The sequence below is a fragment of the Brienomyrus brachyistius genome, chromosome 23 (genome assembly GCF_023856365.1).
Source record: "Brienomyrus brachyistius isolate T26 chromosome 23, BBRACH_0.4, whole genome shotgun sequence".
Taxonomy (NCBI): Eukaryota; Metazoa; Chordata; class Actinopteri; order Osteoglossiformes; family Mormyridae; genus Brienomyrus; species Brienomyrus brachyistius.
This window is the reverse complement of record NC_064555.1, coordinates 4,954,631-4,974,333: the sequence shown is the minus strand read 5'-3', so window position 1 is coordinate 4,974,333 and position 19,703 is coordinate 4,954,631. Positions and strand designations below refer to the sequence as shown.

At 45.5% G+C, this 19,703-nt stretch overlaps 2 protein-coding genes across 6 annotated transcripts in view; both read right to left on the bottom strand.

Annotated features, from left to right (window-relative positions):
* Nucleotides 1-5,526, bottom strand: part of rims2b (regulating synaptic membrane exocytosis 2b) — a 74,982-nt gene extending 69,456 nt beyond the window's left edge. For 2 of the 4 annotated variants that reach the window (XM_048993372.1, XM_048993373.1), the window contains exons 1-2: nucleotides 5,271-5,524; nucleotides 4,532-4,710 (exon numbers count right to left, since the gene is read on the bottom strand). In XM_048993372.1, coding sequence (XP_048849329.1) covers nucleotides 4,532-4,698 — 167 coding nt within the window. In that variant the 5' untranslated portion in view covers nucleotides 4,699-4,710; nucleotides 5,271-5,524. Of the gene's footprint in view, nucleotides 1-4,531; nucleotides 4,711-5,270 lie in introns of all 4 variants that reach the window. The other 2 variants (XM_048993370.1, XM_048993371.1) reach the window with 2 other exon arrangements.
* Nucleotides 5,527-12,800: 7,274 nt separating this feature from the next.
* On the bottom strand, nucleotides 12,801-19,225 carry mc5ra (melanocortin 5a receptor). Of its 2 annotated transcripts, XM_048993379.1 has the most exons (4): nucleotides 19,093-19,225; nucleotides 15,729-15,795; nucleotides 14,926-15,241; nucleotides 12,801-14,838 (listed from the first exon to the last, which is right to left on the bottom strand). In XM_048993379.1, the coding sequence occupies exons 3-4, from the start codon at nucleotides 15,184-15,186 to the stop codon at nucleotides 14,206-14,208; spliced, it is 894 nt and encodes a 297-aa protein (XP_048849336.1). In that variant the 5' UTR covers nucleotides 15,187-15,241; nucleotides 15,729-15,795; nucleotides 19,093-19,225; the 3' UTR covers nucleotides 12,801-14,205. The 2 variants fall into 2 exon arrangements, with proteins under 2 accessions (XP_048849336.1, XP_048849335.1); XM_048993378.1 differs by having other exon boundaries at nucleotides 12,801-15,241.
* Nucleotides 19,226-19,703: the final 478 nt, after the last annotated feature.

The window sequence follows — 19,703 nt, the reverse complement described above, 5'->3', positions numbered from 1 at the left end:
TGCCATTTTGTGCTTCTTAAATCAAACATTGGGAAGCCAGCCAGGGCTCCCCTGACGCAAACACAACACAGCACCCAATGCTTCAAACACTGTCCGCTAATAATAGGCTGATATACAATTAACCCTCAGATTAATTCACGCCATACCAAGGGCAGGTTTCCCCAGGGGCATATTGACAAAATCAAAACTGAGAATTGATCCTTAAAAATAAAGCTTGCCAAACAAGTACTAAAAAAACAACTCTACTCTTCCATCCAATCACTATCAATAATCAAGCAAAAAGGATGGAAATCTAGAAACTCTCCCAGGGTGTTAGGCAGCCCCACACCCTAGAGGGGGCGCCGTAGTGCACTCACACGTCTTCACCCTGATAAATGGGGCGATCCTACAGACTCGTCACATACAACCACCATGCTGAGCCACCCTCAAAGGTTTTAAAGATTGTGCTTTGAGAACGTCACCCCCTGCAGTCCAGGAAACAACAAGGATGGTTCATGCACCTGTAAATTGATTCAATGATGCCCTTTGAGTCACCCTCAAAGCCTCACAGCCACGTACCAGGATGTTACGAAGAAGGGAAGATCACCTGGTGGTGGACCTCAGCTTCACATGACGGTCAGTGAAGGAAGGTGAGGAGACAATGGCTGTTGCCACCAATTACGGCTGTATAGGCAACAGTAGTGTTTGGAAGCACTAAAACCATGCATTTATGGGGGCCCCCTGTTGGCCATAAACAGTCATTACACTATATATTAAATAAATAAAGCAACTGACCAGTGGCTGCATTAAACATAATGGTGCAATCATGATCCTTTGCATCAGTATTTCATGGCAAATGCCTTTGGGTTTATATCTTCCTATGTATGTCTGCAGGTAACCGAGGAAAGAAAGGAAAAATCAGCAGGTTCAGTAGGAGAGTCTCACGGGGCAAGAAAGGAGAATGTTTGATGGCTCTGGTGCCACAAGATGGGCTCAGAACCTTCCGGATCAGTCAGCCGTGAGTGATGGAGCACTTGCTGTCTCCAGTTACCTTTGCTGTGCGTATTTCTGTGAGGTTGTACAATAAGCATAAGCACACTATGTTTTATATCACCTTTCTTACAATAATGATTTCTGATTTTCCTTCATAAAAGAGAAAGCCTGATGCTGAATGAGACCATATGGAAGCAGTGTCTTCTATGATGTACGAAGGTCCCCGTTAAGGGCGAGGCCTTTACCTGCTCTACCCCATCAAAGAAGGGTTAGGGTCAGGGGGTTAGAGGTTAGCGTTAAGGGTTAGGGTTAACCTTAACACTATTATCAAAGAAGGTCACTGCTGGAGTTGAAGGATCCAGGCAGTCACTTCAGCCATGATGATTCACAGAGGATGGGCTGAGGTGGCCCACGTCAACACACTGCTGAGTAACACGGACCCAGAAATCTGCTCACAACCTTCTGAAAAATCATCTAGCAGTGTTCAGCATCCACTACTTCAAGCTGCTTGGCCCCACGCTGAGAAGGGGCTGAGCAAATATTCACTCAGCATCGGCTCCTCGGCCTAAGGTGAGAGCAGGTTCTCTAGAAGAAGCATCGCTGTATGTCTCTTTCTGTGCCCGTGCTTCTGCTGCAGTGAGGAATGCAGGTCCGGGTCTGGACAGTCTGCCTCTCACTCCTTCACACGCCTTTGATTCAACTCCAGCTGTCCATTTGTGGTTTCCGACCACACTGAGTGAAGTAGCCTTTGAAAAATGAACAAGAGGATAACAGAAACCCAGCAATTAATGGCAAGTGTGTCATTCTGCAAGATAAAGAGGGAGAGTCTGCTGGCCGGCTTTCGTTTTTTTCGCAGAGATGCGCTCTCGTAATGAGAGTCCACCATCGTGGCATCACTTTGCTATGACTGAGGCAGCCTTGAAGGGCCAGGCCTGCAGGCACACGGGGCTGGTCTACGCGTTGGTAGCTGTGCTCAGGTGCCGAGGGGAAGCTCATTTTCTCCCAGCAGTGTAAGGTCATAAGATAGTGAGGGAGATGTTTCTCTGGAGACATGGGTAACCGAAGCAGCACCTTAAACACACCAAAGATGTTACATGATATTTCATGAAGCTGCAAGTGTCACAGTAACAAAATGAAAGAATGCTGTCCAATGTAACCCACCTTACCCATCAAACCCTATCCTATCCAACCCATCTTACCCATCAAACCCTATCCCATCCAACCCATCTTACCCATCAAACCCTATCCTATCCAACCCATCTTACCCATCAAACCCTATCCTATCCAACCCACCTTACCCATCAAACCCTATCCTATCCAACCCATCTTACCCATCAAACCCTATCCTATCCAACCCATCTTACCCATCAAACCCTATCCTATCCAACCCACCTTACCCATCAAACCCTATCCTATCCAACCCACCTTACCCATCAAACCCTATCCTATCCAACCCATCTTACCCATCAAACCCTATCCTATCCAACCCACCTTACCCATCAAACCCTATCCTATCCAACCCATCTTACCCATCAAACCCTATCCTATCCAACCCACCTTACCCATCAAACCCTATCCTATCCAACCCACCTTACCCATCAAACCCTATCCCATCCAACCCATCTTACCCATCAAACCCTATCCTATCCAACCCACCTTACCCATCAAACCCTATCCCATCCAACCCATCTTACCCATCAAACCCTGTCCCATCTGACACATTTAACCCATCAAACTTTGTCCCATCTAACCCATCAATCCTGATCCCATCAAACCTATAAAATCCTGCCCTATCAAAACCTTAAAGCTCAATCAGGATCTTTGTTGTAAATCTATATACAAATATATTTCATGCAAATATGTAGCACTTACAGTAATACTAACAGTCACGTTATATTGTTATGGAGAAACTAGAGCATGAGACCCCAAACCTGCATGAATTTACATTTATCGGATGATATCTGTGAAATGAGGCTTTTAAAATTATGCTGTCAGTCTGTCTTAAAATTAATGTTATTATTTGTCCAGCATACATCAAGCAAAGTGTCAATGACAGTTGTGCTACTGTTTGTTCAACTGGATATTGTTGACTGAAATAAGTCAGATCGAGTATTGACTCTAAGATACAACAGTGGTGTCCCATGGGATTTGCTATGATGACCGAGAAGTCTTTACAGTCTAAACGCTTAGACCTCCAAGAAGCTCAGGAGCAAAGGTGCCGTGAATGCCTGCCAGGTATTTTTATTAAGACTTGAAACTGCTTTTTACCAGTGACCGTGGAGGTTCAGACCAGGTTAACTTAAGAAACATATAAGAATCTATGATACCAAGCCTGACTCACTCGGTACACTTCACGAGTGCAGCGTAAATGCTCAGCCGTACAGGCAGGAAACGCTTCCTGACCTTTCAGCTAAAAATCCTAACCGTGAAACTTCGAAAGACACAAACCCACTGGAATGGCAGAATCTGGCTACCGAGTGCCCACCGTTCATAAGTCCCATCTACTCATTTCCTAACAGGTTCAAATGTAATGAATGACTCGTAACAAAACGGAAAAAAATGAATGAATATACCAATACAGTAGGATACGCGCATCTTGTGCAACATTAAGGTGTAACGCAGATCAAGTGCAGTAAAAATATCATCTACTGAGCATTCATCGCCGTTAATTTTTAATAATTTCATTTTTAATAATGGCATGCAAAGTAAGAAATACGTTGGTATTGGCGTCTTTCAATTACAATCAAAAATAACTCTGATCAAAAGCTGATTATAAAATCTGATTATTTTCGTCTTGTCTGACATAATTTAACAGAAGTTATCAGCGCTAATAAAGCCTTTTGCATGATTCTGGTCAAAATGAGGAATTATTCAGTCGGTCGCATCTGTAGTCGTGGTATTAAAGCCGATGAAATTTTATCCAGAATGCGCCGCTAAGATATGTGAAGCGACTCCACCTTAAAACGGAACGGACAGCGCCGTGGTTCTGAAAGCGCACCGGGAGACGCGCAGGAGCGCCGCTCATAGCCATCATCATCATCATCATCAACAACACCCTCATCACCATAACAATAATGATAATAATAATAATACACAGCGTTCATGCCCCTAACCCCAGGGCAGCTCCTTCGAGAGCATATCAACGTGCTATCACCCGCAATAAAAGGGGGACTTGATAGGATTTCTAAGCGAAGATGGCGGCCGTTGCTTCCCCAACCCAAAGGCATCAGAAAAGCCAGTGTATGTGCGCTGGGAAGGGGTGCAGCACATCGCATCTGCACACTGAAATGCAGCGGGGCTGCGCCATCAGTGCCAATTAAGAAGCGTGTGTCTCCCCCCCCCACACACACACACACACGCGCGCGCGCCTGTCCCCAGCTGTGTGGCAGGGCATCATTGCCAAGCTGGGGCATCGGCACGGAGCTGGCACCGCAGACGCGTTTCCATGCCGGATTCAACACGCTCCTCGGACCTTGAGACCCGGACAGAGGAGCTGCGGCGACCCGACAATCACTGCAGCAAAGCTGCCGGGGTTCAGTGCGAGCAGCACACAGCTTACTTCAGCATGGACTGCTCCTTCTCCTCCTCCTTCTTCTGCCGGTCCATGACGGCCAGAATGATCTTCCTCTCCTCCTCGGTGAGGTGGCTGAGGTCCGGCATCTCCGGCAGGACGGCAGCCGCAGGAGGAGCGGCGGGGCCGCCCCGGGGCCCGGGCGGAGCAGACATCTTTAGATCGGACTGCGAAACGATCAGCCATTTAAAACATGGAATTCAAGAAAAACATTTTTAAAATAATGAATAATTAAATGTAACATAATCCCCATATTTTCACGGCGTTCTGCTGTCAAACAACAATTCCCAAACAGCTCTGATTGTAAGAAACAATCGCCGTGTTTATCATTTGTTTATCAAATATTGATTTTTTTTCCCACGTACTGAGTCGGACATATGTGTGCGCATATCACACGCATGATTAATGCACGCAAAATGTAACATCAGCTGGAGCATGGATACGCACGGTCGGGGTAAGCACCTCTCACTTAACGCCGCCCCCACCCCCCTTACACCAAATCTGTGTCTTTCCAGGTAACTGGAAGCCAGCGAAATGATGGCAGAAAATCAGGATTTCATTCACATCCACATGGCATTAAAGGCGAGCACAGTACCCGTTGTAGATGATCTGCATGGACAGCGCGGCTTCCCCTATGTGGAAAAGCATTAAAAAGGACACGCACGTCGCTGGCAGCTGTGAGAACCGCTCGGTGCTGCATATGCAGGCATTTAAAACGAGCCCTTACCTTTTATTTGCCACTCATGGTAAATCCCGTCTAGCCCATCACCGTCCTCCCTTATTTGCACTCTGCGGCGGTCGCCTTTTGGTCCCTTTTCATCGCCTCCTCGCCGATTTCCTCCTGCTGTCTCTTATCCCGCTCGTTAATTCTTGGATACTTCTTAAACGCACAAAAATGGATGCAAAGAAAAAAAAATAAAAAAAATCCCGACAAGGCAGGTAGGCGGAGCGATGGAGAGCCGCCGGAGGGGGCTGAGCGGCTCCCGGGGAGGCGAGCGGAAGAGCAGAGCCGCGGCTCCTTCTTTGACAGGCGGGGCGATCGCACTGAAAACGCGGACTGGACGAGCCATGCAGGTGTAGGAAATGTAGAAGCCGCTTTGTCAAAGCGCCATATGTATATAGGCCTATATATACCCGGCCACCGTAAAAGCTCATCAGGACGCGAATAGCCGGCACATTGTCCCTATTTAACCGCGAAGCCTGCTCGGAGTTCCACTTACTGGACCGTATATCATCTTCATGACGTGACTAATCAATTCAGGATGTGTTTGCGCTTGAACCTCTTTATTTCACTAGCTCAGTGTTATATTCCCCTTATGTTTTGTTCCAATTCCGAGCAAAGACCAGTGAAGCCATAACCTGCAAAAGCAGATTTTGTCCATTTACGTCACTGCCTCACTGCATGTTGTACTTCTTACAGGTTTCAGAAGCATTATTCATTTTAAACTGTATGATGCCTAAATTGAAGCAGCGCTGGAAATATCCTCCTGTGCCAAAATGGGTAGATTGTCTTTAGTGGGATTTAATCATCCAGTTAATAATTTTGTGTTGAAATTCAAACACACCGCTTAATTGCCTATACCTCGCCTTACTACCATCACTCAAAAGCCAGCCGGACATTTCAGTCATCCACTTTAGGAAAATGTTGCTCGACATCGTTCAACCGGTTGTAAAGACGGCAGTAAAAGGTCGAGAACCGATTATTCTAACACGTTCAGTCGGTTTGCTCGTTATTGCCTTCAGTAATTGCGATTATAAAGATGAGTATACAAGGTATTGATAGGAATATATACAACTGACAGCCTCACACTCTGGCTAAGCTGTATGTAGTAATTCAGCAAAATTACCACACACACATGGCTGCTGCATGACCTCATTGACTGCACGTATACAGTATACCAATAAATATATTTCATGGTCCCATGTAGGTATATTGATCTCCATACATGTATATTTCGAGGTATCAAGCTCATCCTCTTCGAAATGCACAAGCCAGGTCTGGTTATGTGAATTCAGAGATCGAGCGATGGTGTGTACAGTAATTTCAAAATGATTCAAATAACGATTCTGGAAACGAGCACGATTTAAGAGCCCGTCCGAGAAGCCTCATGGGGCTTTTACTATAATTAAAAGCAATGATTTTTAAATTTAATTTGCTTAAGAAAAAGCAGATAGTTGCTGATCTTGTTGAAGCAGACTGCTTCCCTTGACAAAACAAGAGTTTGCACTCGTTAAAAAAGTTACTCGCAGAGATCGATGCAACATCCCAAGTTTAACGATGGCGACAATGATTGTTGGTTTTTTATGCTCCTGGATTCGAAGGCAAATGTTGTTTTCGAATAAATACTTAATAAATAAATACATACATACATAAACTTATCATTTACAAATACGACTCTGTTTAATATGCAAAAGACTTTTATCCATCCACCTTCCAAGCACTTATCCAGTAAAGGTGCATGGGGTCCGATGAAGTTGAGACAGAGCGCTGATGCAGCGTAGGACAAATACACACACACACACACACACACACACGTTTGTGTTCATGTCTGTGGGGAGTGTCAAAAAAATCTAATTCCAGCAATAACAACCGTATATTGTTTCCATATACAGAGCTAGATCTGTATATGTATTTTTAAAGCATTAATTAGCTCGTGGGAAAATACACATTATCACATATTAAAATATATACGTTAATTAAAATATATGTCGTGTAACAGCATTTCAGAATTCCAATTGCCGCTCGTTGGCACCACCTATTGGGAAGTTAAGACATTACATTCAAAATACATCGTGTTTTCATTATGATCTACATTTTTTCTGTTTCCGTGGGTAAGTCTTACACTAAACCATTATTTCTTTATAAGCGCGGTTAGTTTTAACTCCTCCTAAACATCTCATGGACCCTGCATTCAAACAAGGCTTTATGTATAATTAAATAAATTATTTGTAAACCTTTTACATTTTACATAACCGGGTACAGCCATCCTTAGCTATAGACTTTTCTATTACACGTTTCACTCCACACCGTTATAATGGGCGTATAACGCGAAAAACATTAATATTACCATCGAGTTATTTTGATTTCGCAGTCGATGCTTATTTAGATTGATGTGACCATCTACCGGTGTGGAAGAGTAACTGCAGTCAAACGGTATAAAAGATTGAGGGATGTGTTTCATATTTTGTTTAACTCCAGTTTGCGTGGTGAATTCATAGTAGCCTACTGTAAAATTAAAAGACGAGAGGGTGGGAAATTACATGTAAAAAGCAAAAGTATTTTTGAAAATGAGTTTCTATAATTACACCAAAATATACTGTTTATTACGTGCTCATCATGTATGAAAAACACAAAAATGTGGACCCTTTGATATTGTGATACTAGTTATAATTGATCTTCATAATGGGTAAGGAAGTTTTCGCGCTGCACTGTGGGATATGTAGTTCGGCATGACGTCGCACTGTTTTTCGCCTTGCTGATGCGCTGTCAAGCTTGCAATGCCGCGGTTTGGGCTTTGCGTGGAACGAAGGTGATACATGCTGATCTGCTCAGCGCCGCGTACATAGTGTTTCGGGTTTGACCGGCGCCGGTTCTGCAGCTGATCACTCGATATGTGCTTCGGTGCAGAATAGCGCAGTGCCAGCAGTGTTTCTCTTCCTCTCCAACCTCCGATGCCTCTTCAGCCATGTGCGGCACGAAAATCTGGCTGCGGGGGAGTGGCGGCCACTTCATTGCTTCATCCTTTGGACCTTGTCAGAATCAGACTCGCAGGTGTATGGTTTTCATTGCCTTGCAGCTGCAATGACATGGTGTACATAAGTGACAGATGGCTGGCTGTAAGCACTCGGATTAATACCCATCTGCCAGAGGTTTATTGTTAAAGGCTCCGGGAAAACCCGCTTATCTTCAGTGTAGCTCAGTCGCACTTCACTCTATGTGTTATAAGTGTTTCTATAAGTGCTTATAAGTGCTTTGTAACTTTGCGGCGAGTGAAGGACTGGAGCTGAGACCGCAGTACAATGGCAATATTCTTTAAGAGCATCTGGCGACTGGAGGGAATCCGAGGGCTGTACCAAGGTGTGACCCCCCCCCAACATAGTGGAGCTGGCGCATCCTGCGGTCTGTGTTTTCTCTCGTGAGTGGCATGTCAGGACAAGTTTTGTACAGGTGTCTTGTACACTGCCTGAGCAAGTGAGGGATAGGCATGGAGGACGGCAATGAGTACATGGTGTTTGGCTTCCTGCGTGCGGGACGCGTTCCAGTCTCTTAATGAATGGAGTCTGATTGGGCTGGGCTTTGATGTAACAATACTTTCAAGTAGCAGATTCTGTACGGGGAGCTTTTTACGTACGTAGGAATAAAAATGATGTGCCTTAATCTTCTCATTACTTTAAGTGGAAATTAGTGGGAGAACATTTTAAATTGAATTCGAGGAAGCACTTCCTTACACAGCATGTAGAGTATGGAATAGTCTCCCTGCTAGTGTAGCGCAAGCTAAAACCCTGGGTTTCTTTAAATCAGAGCTAGATAAGATTCTAACAGCTCTGAGCTATTAGTTAAGTTCTCCCCAAACGAGCTTGATGGGCCGAATGGCCTCCTCTCGTTTGCAAATTTCTTATGTTCTTACGTTCCACCTAATGTAACAGCACATATCACTATTGCTATACTTTATTAGCAGACATCTTTTGAGAACTGGGCATTTTAAGGTCTGTAGTCCACATGCCTGCTCATTCCTGACATCTCAGCACAGGGACCGAGCAGCAGTGGCTGTTTATGTGGTACATTGCAATGACAGATCTGCTTTATTGGTGTATTCTGTTGTAAATAAAGGTCTTGTGTTTATGAAATTCTCTTTGTTGATATTATTAATTTACAATTCACACTATTATGTGACCTTTAAAATCTTTTAAAAATGACCGCCATTTCTACAGTGCTGCTTGATTGTCTGAGAGCAGCTGATGTATTGCAGCAGCATGCATGACATATTCGGGCTCCTCTTGTCAGAGAAGGTGAGGCTTTCAGAAAGATGGGACCCACGCTGCACTGTACAGTACAGGAATCACTTTCAGTGTCATGGTGATTTCTAGAAAAGGATGCAGCTGCCTGAGGAAAAATGGAAAGGAATGTCAATTTATTAAATACTCATTTATTCTAAACAGGAATGGTCAAATTTCAGCAGAAGTGAGAATTTAAAGGGAAAATCAAATAAGCACAATGTAAGACAAAATTTAGTACATAAAAAATCAGAGAAAATAATATTATGACATGACAGGGGGAGGGGGCATGGTGGTGCAGTGGTTAGCACTGTTGCCTCACACCTCTGGGACCCGGGTTTGAGTCTCTGCCTGGGTCACATGTGTGCGGAGTTTGCATGTTCTCCCCATGTCGTCGTGGGGTTTCCTCCAGGTACTCCGGTTTCCCCCCACAGTCCAAAAACATGCTGAGGCTAATTGGACTTGCTAAATTGCCCATAGGTGTGCATGTGTGAGTGTGCCCTGCGATGGGCTGGCCCCCCATCCTGGGTTGTTCCCTGCCTCGTGCCCATTGCTTCCGGGATAGGCTCCGGACCCCCCGCGACCCAATAGGATAAGCAGTTTGGAAAATGGATGGATGGATGGATGACAGGGGGAGGTTTTAGAAACTATGAGACGTTAAAAGAGGATCCCCAAAGTTCATTGGCTGGAGTTACCTCAGTACAGTGCCTTGAAGTATTTTTAGAAGAACTGGGTCAGTGAGGTATCAGTGTCCCCTCAGCAGACCAGGACTGTGGAATTAGCCTCTAGTCTGCTGGATCGGAGATGCTCTGATGATCAGGTGATCTGATGACCGGAGATGCTTTGAAGATCAGCTGAATAAAAACCCAAACTCAGCCCAACTACAAGAACAGGAAATAAACTGACATTTAAGCAGAGGTTAGAGAAGAGTTCCACGTGCTGTTAAACTCATGATTTGACTGATGCACTGTTTGGCACTTTGGTGAGGATCACTTCACCAGTGGGCTTCTTGTTTGCAAACATTGTATTTGAACACAGATCTCCAGTGTCCCTATCTGCAGTGTCCTCTTCTCCCGTCCTCTTTTCAGACGTCACAACACTCCGACAAACTCACTGGGAGTCATGGAGACATGCCTGGCCCTGCAGTATAATGCCGCTCCCTCCAGGGGGCAGTACAGAGACATGCTAGATGCTCTCGTGAAAATACACCATCCTGAGGGTCTTCCTGGTCTATACATGGTAGGGTCTGCATCGCATCTCATTTTCATATTCATCTAAGTTCCCTTTAGGCAGCAGTTTCAAATCACAGTTTTGAACAGCCCCCTGGAAACTTTACACTCGTTTTGAAATCCCTTCTTGGCCAGTGTAGCATGCCTGACAGTTAGTGATAAGTTATGTTTATTTAACAGAAATGAGAGCATGATGAATGGAGACTGACTTTCCATAATCATTTTTCCAGCCAATCCGTGACCGGATCTTCACAAATTTAAGTTGTTTAACGGCAGAGTTGATTTGCATAATGGGTGGAAGTGTCATTCTTTATGTAGCGCTGGTGGGCGTGGCTGCCGGGGAGGATACTACCATGTTCCGGCCTCTCCTGAGCTTCAGGATCTCTCAGGTGGGGGCCATGCAGGCACTGTAACAGGCCACCTTGCTCTTTCTTTGCTCAGAGTCCATGGGAACATATCACCATGGCAGCCATATCGAAAATATCTGCCCTAACAGGTGATCCATGTGTGTCTACAGGACAAGCGCAACACCTACAGCGGCACCGAGGACCTCCTGAGGAGGACATGGAGGCAGGTTGGGCTCATTGGTGCCAAGGATCAGTACTTGCTCCCCAGCTCCGTGAACAGCCTTGTAATGACTTGAGTGACTTCTACCAGATTTAGCCGTTTTGGGGTAAGTTGATGATAGACTCTGATGTGAGGCAGTGCCAAAGCTCACATCCATGTCTGCACAAGGGTTTGTTTGATTACAGCTTCTCTCCCCTTAGGAATGAGGTTGCCATTGGATTTCGCAAAAGGATCATCCCCACCTTGTTCAGAGTCACCCCTGCCTGCTGCTTCACCATCATCATCTATGAAAACAACTTCAGGTTCCTGCTCGTGAACTAAGAGGATATTCGTGTGGAGCCCCAGAGTCCTAAAGGGAGCGTCCTGGGCAAGGTGAGATCTGAAGTACTGCTTCACAGCCCTAGTCCTGGTTGCTGTGGTTACTGTACCCGGCTGACAACACTTGTGCGGTGCTGAGACAACGTTAGTCTCTCGTCTTTTTTAGCTGGAAAACCTGCACTTCCTCCCTGCCGTGAGAGCTGCGATTCTGCTGTATATTGTGTGAGCTTGTTGTGGAAAGATCTCCTAAAGCCTTGATGATGGGCTGACAGACACACTGAAGATAAACTCTCAGCTACACTGCAGCACACACAGTGCCATCCACAGGCAAACAAAAGTGTCTTTTGTTCAGTAACTTAGTGTAAAATAGGATGGAATGCAGTATATTTTAGGGTTTGAACTAGAGGGCACTGAGACAGCTCATGTACATATACAAGTGCAGGTCACTTTATGGAAAATACTGATAAGTCACCCACCTAAGGGGCAAATGGCAGTTTGCACGATCCCGAGGGACAAGACCTCAGAGTCCTCCTGAGGGCTGCATGATGTTATTATGGGCTTTGGTGAAAATGACCATGTGGGACCTGCATTTCTGTGTTGCGTATTGCACAGGAGAACATGCACAATTCTGCATTTGGGGATTAGGGAGTGTCGTGCTGATGGCCCCTGCGTGGATGCAGATGTGCATGGCGACCAGTAGGTGGCAGCAGATGCTCTCCGTTTCTAGGTTAACTCCACGCTAAAGTGATCTCTGAGCGAACTGAATGCAAGAGGACTGTGTATGAGAAGATGAAGTACCATCAGCTGACATGGCTCAGTCTTACTGTAAAATTAATCTATAATACTATATATGTATATTATATTGTTTCTGAAATACAATAAACAGAAAGCTGTACTACAGTGAAATTGCTGAATGTCCGTTGTGTGTCCATCTGGATGGATTGTCTGGAGAAAGGTAACACAGGCAAACCCGCACATACGTGTGTGTTGTTAAAAAGTGTTCCAGAGGTTGCCGCCTGCCTGCTAGAACACACCAGGGGTTGCTAATCAGCTCTGGCCTTCATATCCCTACCCAGGCTGTCAGTGAGACACAGAATGGGCTGGACAGGGCCGCTGCGTGACAATGCCTCTGCTCCTTTAATCAGGGGGTAATGAGCGCTTCTGAGTTCAGTACCTAAAAACATGATCGGAGCAGAACCGGCTGTTCAAAGTCCGGTTCAGAGGCTGGAGACTCGTCTGAGGCAGGATGGGGTCTGACAGGAAAAAAAAGCAGGATAGTGATTCATAACATTTTAATGATGAATACATATTTATGAGGCAGGAGGAGGTGGGCGTGCAGGTCTTTGAGCAGCAGATGCCGAGTTATTCCTCAGAACACCACCGTGAGTCCTGCTCTGAGCCCCCAAAGCATCATGCATGTTTCCCTCTGGGTCCAATTAGCCCGTTGGTGCAGCCAGGCCCGGCCTCTTTAGCCGTGATCCAAGCAGACGAACCTCAGAGTCTGACCCGGCTGCTCCCAATTACCATCCTACCACCGTGAGAGGAGCTGGGCCCGGTCTAAAGGCGACATGAAAGCAGGCAGACGGGGAATCCCAGCCCCGAGGCCAAGCCATAGACGCGAGAGCATCTCAGGCTGATGTCCATGCGCCTCGTCAGTCACGACGGAAATATGCCAGCAAAAACGGAACAAGGCTCCGTGTCAAGAGGATTTAAACACTTGCCTTCTACCCAGATTACATCAGCAGTTTCTTAAATGTCGTCATTAACTTAAGAATTCAAATTCACTTTTTTCCCCACCGGTGCACAATTTAATTAGAGTAATTATTTGTTCATTACAGATATTGGTTCTGCCGAGGGTGTGTGTGTGTGTGTGTGTGTGAGGTGCAGCTATACCTTACATTGTGGGGATCAAATGACCCCACAATGTGATAAAAACCTGTTATTCTGCTGTTGTGGGGATGGTTACTTATGGTTAAGGTTGTCACTGTTCGGAATATGGCTTTGCCCATAGGAAAGAATCGACAGGTCTCTCACTCTCACTCTCACTGGTATACAGTCCCGGATGTCCACCTCCCTTACGCAGAGGGTAACAAATGCGGTCATTCCAAACATCTGACAAATAACAGTCCACGAGCATAAAAACCTCGGAGGTGCGATCCTATCACGAACACAAACATCTGTATTTTTATTTCTCGTGATGGTTTAATTTGTAGGGGTTAGCAGGCTGCAGAGATTGCATGCAATAACATTAGAGGTCTTCGCCTTTGTAAACATTACTGGGTAGTATGCTGAGTGCATGAAGTATGTAAGTACAGCAGGGGGCGTCCTGGGGTACGGAGAGCGGACGGGCTATCACTAGAAGGAATTACAGACCCCATCAGCCATTGTGTCCATCAGAGGCATTTTCTCTGGGGTTTATACACATCTGGGAAGCACAGGAACACTTCAGCTGTACCTAGTACACGTGGTGAAGTATCCCCTTGATTGGTTTGAATGACAGTACGATGGTACATCTGTATCCACTGGCTCTCCTGTTTTATTCTCATGGTAACCCTACCTCGATAGCCTGCAGATGTTGGGCATGCTGTAGCAGCAGATAATCTCCTTGAAGGTCTTCCTCATCTCCTGGCTACGGAAAGCGTAGATGAGCGGGTCGATGACGGAGTTACACATGATCAGGATGAGGTACATGTGGAAGTGAGACATGTAGCAGACGCAGTAGAGGTTCCTGGGGCAGGAGATCATGAGGATCAGGTGGAGGAAGAAGGGGGACCAGCAGACGATGAAGATGCCCAGGAGGATGGTGAGCGTGATGGCACCTTTCATGCTGGTCCGCTGGTGGACGGCGTTCTGGCCAGGCATGGCGGCGATGCGCTTGACGTGGGATCGAGCCAGCATGAACATGTGACTGTAGAGGGAGGCCATCAATAGGAGCATGGCAAAAAACATGGACACCAGGCAGATGATGACGGGCGTGCTGTCCGAGTAGATGATGAAGACGATGCCGCAGCCTGTGCAGAAGGTCCAGATGCCGGTGATGATGAAGGTCGCCCGCCGGACGGTCATGATGTTGTGGTACCGCAGGGCGTAGAAGATGGTGACGTAGCGGTCCACGGCGATGGCCAGCAGGCTGCACATGGAGGCTACCACGGAGATGCAGATCATGGAATCGAAGACGTTGTCCATCTGCCGGATGAAGTGGTCGCTCACCACCAGCTGGCCGTTGTTGAGGAGGTAGATGATTATGGTCTCCAAGGCGTTGGAGACACTTACCAGCATATCTGCCACGGCCAAGCTGCACACGAACAGGTACATGGGCGAGTGCAGGTTCTGGTTCTTGACGACGGCGCAGATAACAAGGATGTTGGCGAGAAGACTGACAAGGCCCAGGCTGAGGAACACCTCCGTGGTGATGGTAAGCTGTTCACAGGCCTTGGGCTTGGCCCCGCTGTGAGGGCCAGCATTATTGGTGGAGACTGAGCTAATATTGGGGATGAGAGTCAGCCTCGATGGACCCACAGAAGTGTTCATCATGCCTTGATTTGGGTGGTATCTGCTACTTCTGAGCCAGCTAAAAACACCTCTATTCCTGTGCAGAAGGAGAATATGATTGTGACGGGAATTAGAATTCCGCCAAAATAATACGTACCCTGCTTATCAACACAATGTTACTCTAAGAAGCACTTTGCCGTATATTAGTTACTAATGTACTTTCCATGGAACGGAATAGATGCTGCTGGAAACCACGCAAGGTAAGAGACAGTAGTAACAGAGGGTGATGCGCTTCAAATCACTGCAGTGCAATCCATGGTTTAATGGTCCTTCATGAAAGGTGCTCAAAAGGTCTACTTGGATTTCACCGACATTTCAGTGGAACTGTGGGACTATTCTGCGGGCACAGTAAGGATGCTCATCTGTGCTCATGATCTGCTTCACCCGCGGGCTTCCTGTCTGCGACGTAATGACAGGAATCACGGCATTCAGACAGGCATCACAGCTATCTGACCACAGGCAGAGGTACCCACTTGCCGTGCCCGTCTATGATCCCACCTCCCATTCACACCTCATGAACTTACCCATCAGAGTGTCCTGCCCAATCAGCCTTCTGTGATTTAGCTGGGCTCCTCAGTCCAGGCTTAATTTCTGCCGGGAATTACCAGTAGATTGAGCAAAGAAATGAAAAAGAAATTAAGATTAAAGTAGATTTAGTTTTTTAATATAAGCAAAGTTTTTCCCTTTACATATCATCTGAATCATTGCAAAGACACAATGTTCTTTGGCTCTTGTACCAATCTGATCTGAGTTTTTACCTCAAAACAGCACAAATTGATACTTAGTGATGTTCGTGCATTAATCATTGCACAACAATCTACAATTATTAGTTTTTATTAGTAAGATTGCTGGGAACTGACAGATTCCCACGACTAATTGATATTATGTAACCCTTTTTTTAAAAAAAAATAAATTAAAAAAAAAGAAGTCGCATTAATGCATTTTATGCCTTTGCTAAAAATCCTAACAATTACTGGTGGATGGCTTCTCATGCACTTCTGGACGCTTCCCGTCCTGCGTTACGGGTGACGACGGCAGCGCGAGAACCGGCTGTGCACAAGCATGCAAAGAGTGCGCACTGACGCCCATACATGAGGGAACACACAGCAGCCTATGGAAATTCACCATGACAGAACCGACAGAAATGCTGTCAGAAAGAGACAAACAGCCAAGAACATAAGCACACAAGCCTGAAACAGAAACGCACGAAATGAAATGGAAAAAAAACATCAGATGCACGAGATCGCACCAGCAATGAAGAGGAACAGGACAGCATGTCTACGTTCCTCCGTGATAAATTGCCTGAAATCAAATTTCCTCAAGAAGAAATTTTCCAGGAAACCAAAACATTCTCTCTTGAAAGGTCTGAACAATTAACAGTGTATTGGAGCAGTTAGGGAGCATAATTTTCATCACTTAAATGCCTACAATCAATAGGAACACATTATCGGTTTTCAGAAGAGCAGCTGTGCTCTGCTTAACAATTTTAAAAAGGATTAAAAACAGCAGACATTTAATAACCAGGAAGACGAAGTCAGTGGGGGTGGATAAATCCGACCTAAAACACTGCACGTCACACACTTTAAAGGATACCGAAGAAGGAACTAGCTTTCGGCTGCCTGAATTCATATATTTATAATGCTTCACCCAACAATCATCACTGGAGGTTCTGCATAAAAGGTTGGGAGCTTCGTTAGATACTGAAATGAAATCAAAGTCAGTCTGTTCAATTTAAAGTAATAGAATGTTATTCACTACACTACAATTCTGGCAGATGTTTATTGGCATATGGCTAATTTAGACACGGGTAGCGATAATATTTTTAATAAATTATAGGCTACATCCTTAACAAAATACCACTGAAATATGATACATGAATATGTGGATTCTACAGAAAATAGTCTAGCAGGATGTTTACTGCTTTTGGTTCAATTGCTGTCTTTCACGCCCTTGGATCACATCTTTCATCACCATCTCTCCCGGCTTGGTGCGTAGTCTGTGGGAAAGAAGCTGGAATGGGTAACTGGGGAAGACGGCACCAGGGCCGGCAAATGCCAATCAAGCGACCTCGACAAAAAGTTGGAAACTCTGCCTCCTCTTGAGCAAGAAAAGGAGGATTGCGGGTCACATCACAGTGTAGCATTCCCGCTAAAGCAAAGGCCGTCGTCGGCCATGTTGGTGCATAGTTTCCTGTCTGGCGCATGGTATTATGTACATACGATCGGCAATGTTTTGCCGCGTTTATCATAGCTGGGTGTGCTGTTGTTGGCTGTAGCAACAGCAGCTTTCGGGACAAAGGTAAATGATCCTTCAGAATTCCCAAAATTGTGAAAATATCTTAACAGTGCCACAGTTTACGGAGATTGCCTTGTAAATGGTAAGAATATCCCATGATCAGCGGGGTGGTTGATCTGAAGCTAGGGATCTGTGCCAGAGATCGGAAAGTCACTGGTTTGAATGAAAGTAGTGATCCTCCTCCATTGGGCCCTCGACCAAGGCCCTTAGCCTGCAGTTGCTTCATCCTGGGTATGATGTTAATCTACATCCAGCCCTATAAGGAGGTCCTCCACTTTACAGGGAAATTTGGGAGTTGGTGGCAGGATTGGCACTCCAGCCACTGGAAAAATCTCAGACTTCTCCATTTGGACTAGCATGATGCCGAGGTATCGCCCGCTATACGGCTACACTCAGGCTCTCATCCCTGAGGCCGGTTTGTCGTGTGGTGGGTGCAGCAACGAGCCATCATCAGCACATGCTCCTTACCTCCACCTCAAACGGGGGCTGCCAGCGGTGAGGCTCACTTAGAGCACCACACATTGGCAAGGACCGGTACTGATGAACTTGAGGGAGCACAAATAATGTAGTAGTACACCCTCTAATCTATTAATTATCCAGAAACTGTGTTAGTTACGTGCTGATCCAATGTTTGTTATTCATTAATTGATCATAACATTTAATGTATTTCATAGAGTTACTATATTTGTTAATGACTTTCACTTCAGTCGTAAATAAGTTACTATGTTACTTGTGCCCCCTCAAGTTACGTGTTGCCTAGTGATTTAATATAATTGCTAAATTATTCAATTAAAACTTTTACTATTGCCGCCACCCCACCCGGTCGGCAACTTTTATTTTCGCCCCCCCCCCACCTAGGATAGCATCTCGCTAACTCCACTTGTACTAAAACCTGGCTATATAAACACTCTTCATAAGTCTTCTCGAGAATTGTTCCTGATACGGCAGCCATCCATTCAAAGAATGGCTGCAATTAATCTCTGATTGCCTAACTGCGAAGTCCGACACAGCCTCGCCTTTCGTTCCCAAACAGCCACCGCTTATATAAGCAACGAAACTGATTACGCAGTATGCAAATATGGGAATGTGTCTCTCTACTCCGAAATTACTGATCCAATTACGACACCCCGTCCCCCCCAAAGCCGTTACTTCCTTCACTGCTTCTTCAAAAACGTCACCCTGTTATACTGCACGTCAGTGTGAGAACAAGTGATCCGTTTTAAAAAGCACAAAAACTCAAGCGCGATACTTGAATTATTAGTCCAATGTTATTAGTCCCCCCCACGAAAGTGGCGGACAGCGCCCATCCTGATACGGCTCGGTGCGGGTCTGTCAGTTTGTAGCAAAACCAGTGTAACTAAAACAGGAGTCCAATTAGCAACCCGATTTAACGAGGTTAGGAAGTCAGTGACTTTATGATGCCGGACTCCTAACATAATGAGGCGCAACTGGTACTAAGCACACAAACGATCCATTACGACGGTTCATACAAATCTATGGTTCAGTTATATAAATCTATTAAAACACATTTTAACGTTTCATTATTTGCTAATTAGTAATACACTGCTATCATATATCAGTTCGGAGTCCTACCCTCGCCACTTGCGGCGCGTTTCCCCTGGAGCCACCGGCAGCTGCGGGATCCTCAGTCAGGCGCTGGCGTCACTGAGCCCGTCAGCTGCGGGACGCGCGGCTCCACCATTTATACTCCAGCTATAAACCTGACCACCGCCCCCAAGCTGCTCCCACTCTTGGCTCTAATCCTAAAACGCTTTGGTGGCTAATACACCCTTATTTATGGTGTTCACCGGCATTTACCTCGCTCGTTATTTTCGTCGAAAGTTAACGATTTTTCTTTGCAGCAGACTATCATCCCGTCCGCTTGATGCTCTAATTTCATGTAGATTAATATTGCATACTGCATATGAACAGTATCAACATCGTTCACATTTGCAATTATAGATCCATCTTTTTTGAGAAGTTTTAAACATGGGACGACTTATATTAGGGCGAGGGAAGGCAGCAACCTGAGACCCCTGAAAACTAGAAAACTACCAAAACTAACAAACACGTCGTCATATGTAAACTATAATACCAGTGGCAGAACAAGCAATTGTATTTTATTTTACAAAATGGCAAAATGAACAGACAAAATATTAACACAGATCTAATTTCCATAATAATTAACGGTTTAATCATTCTTA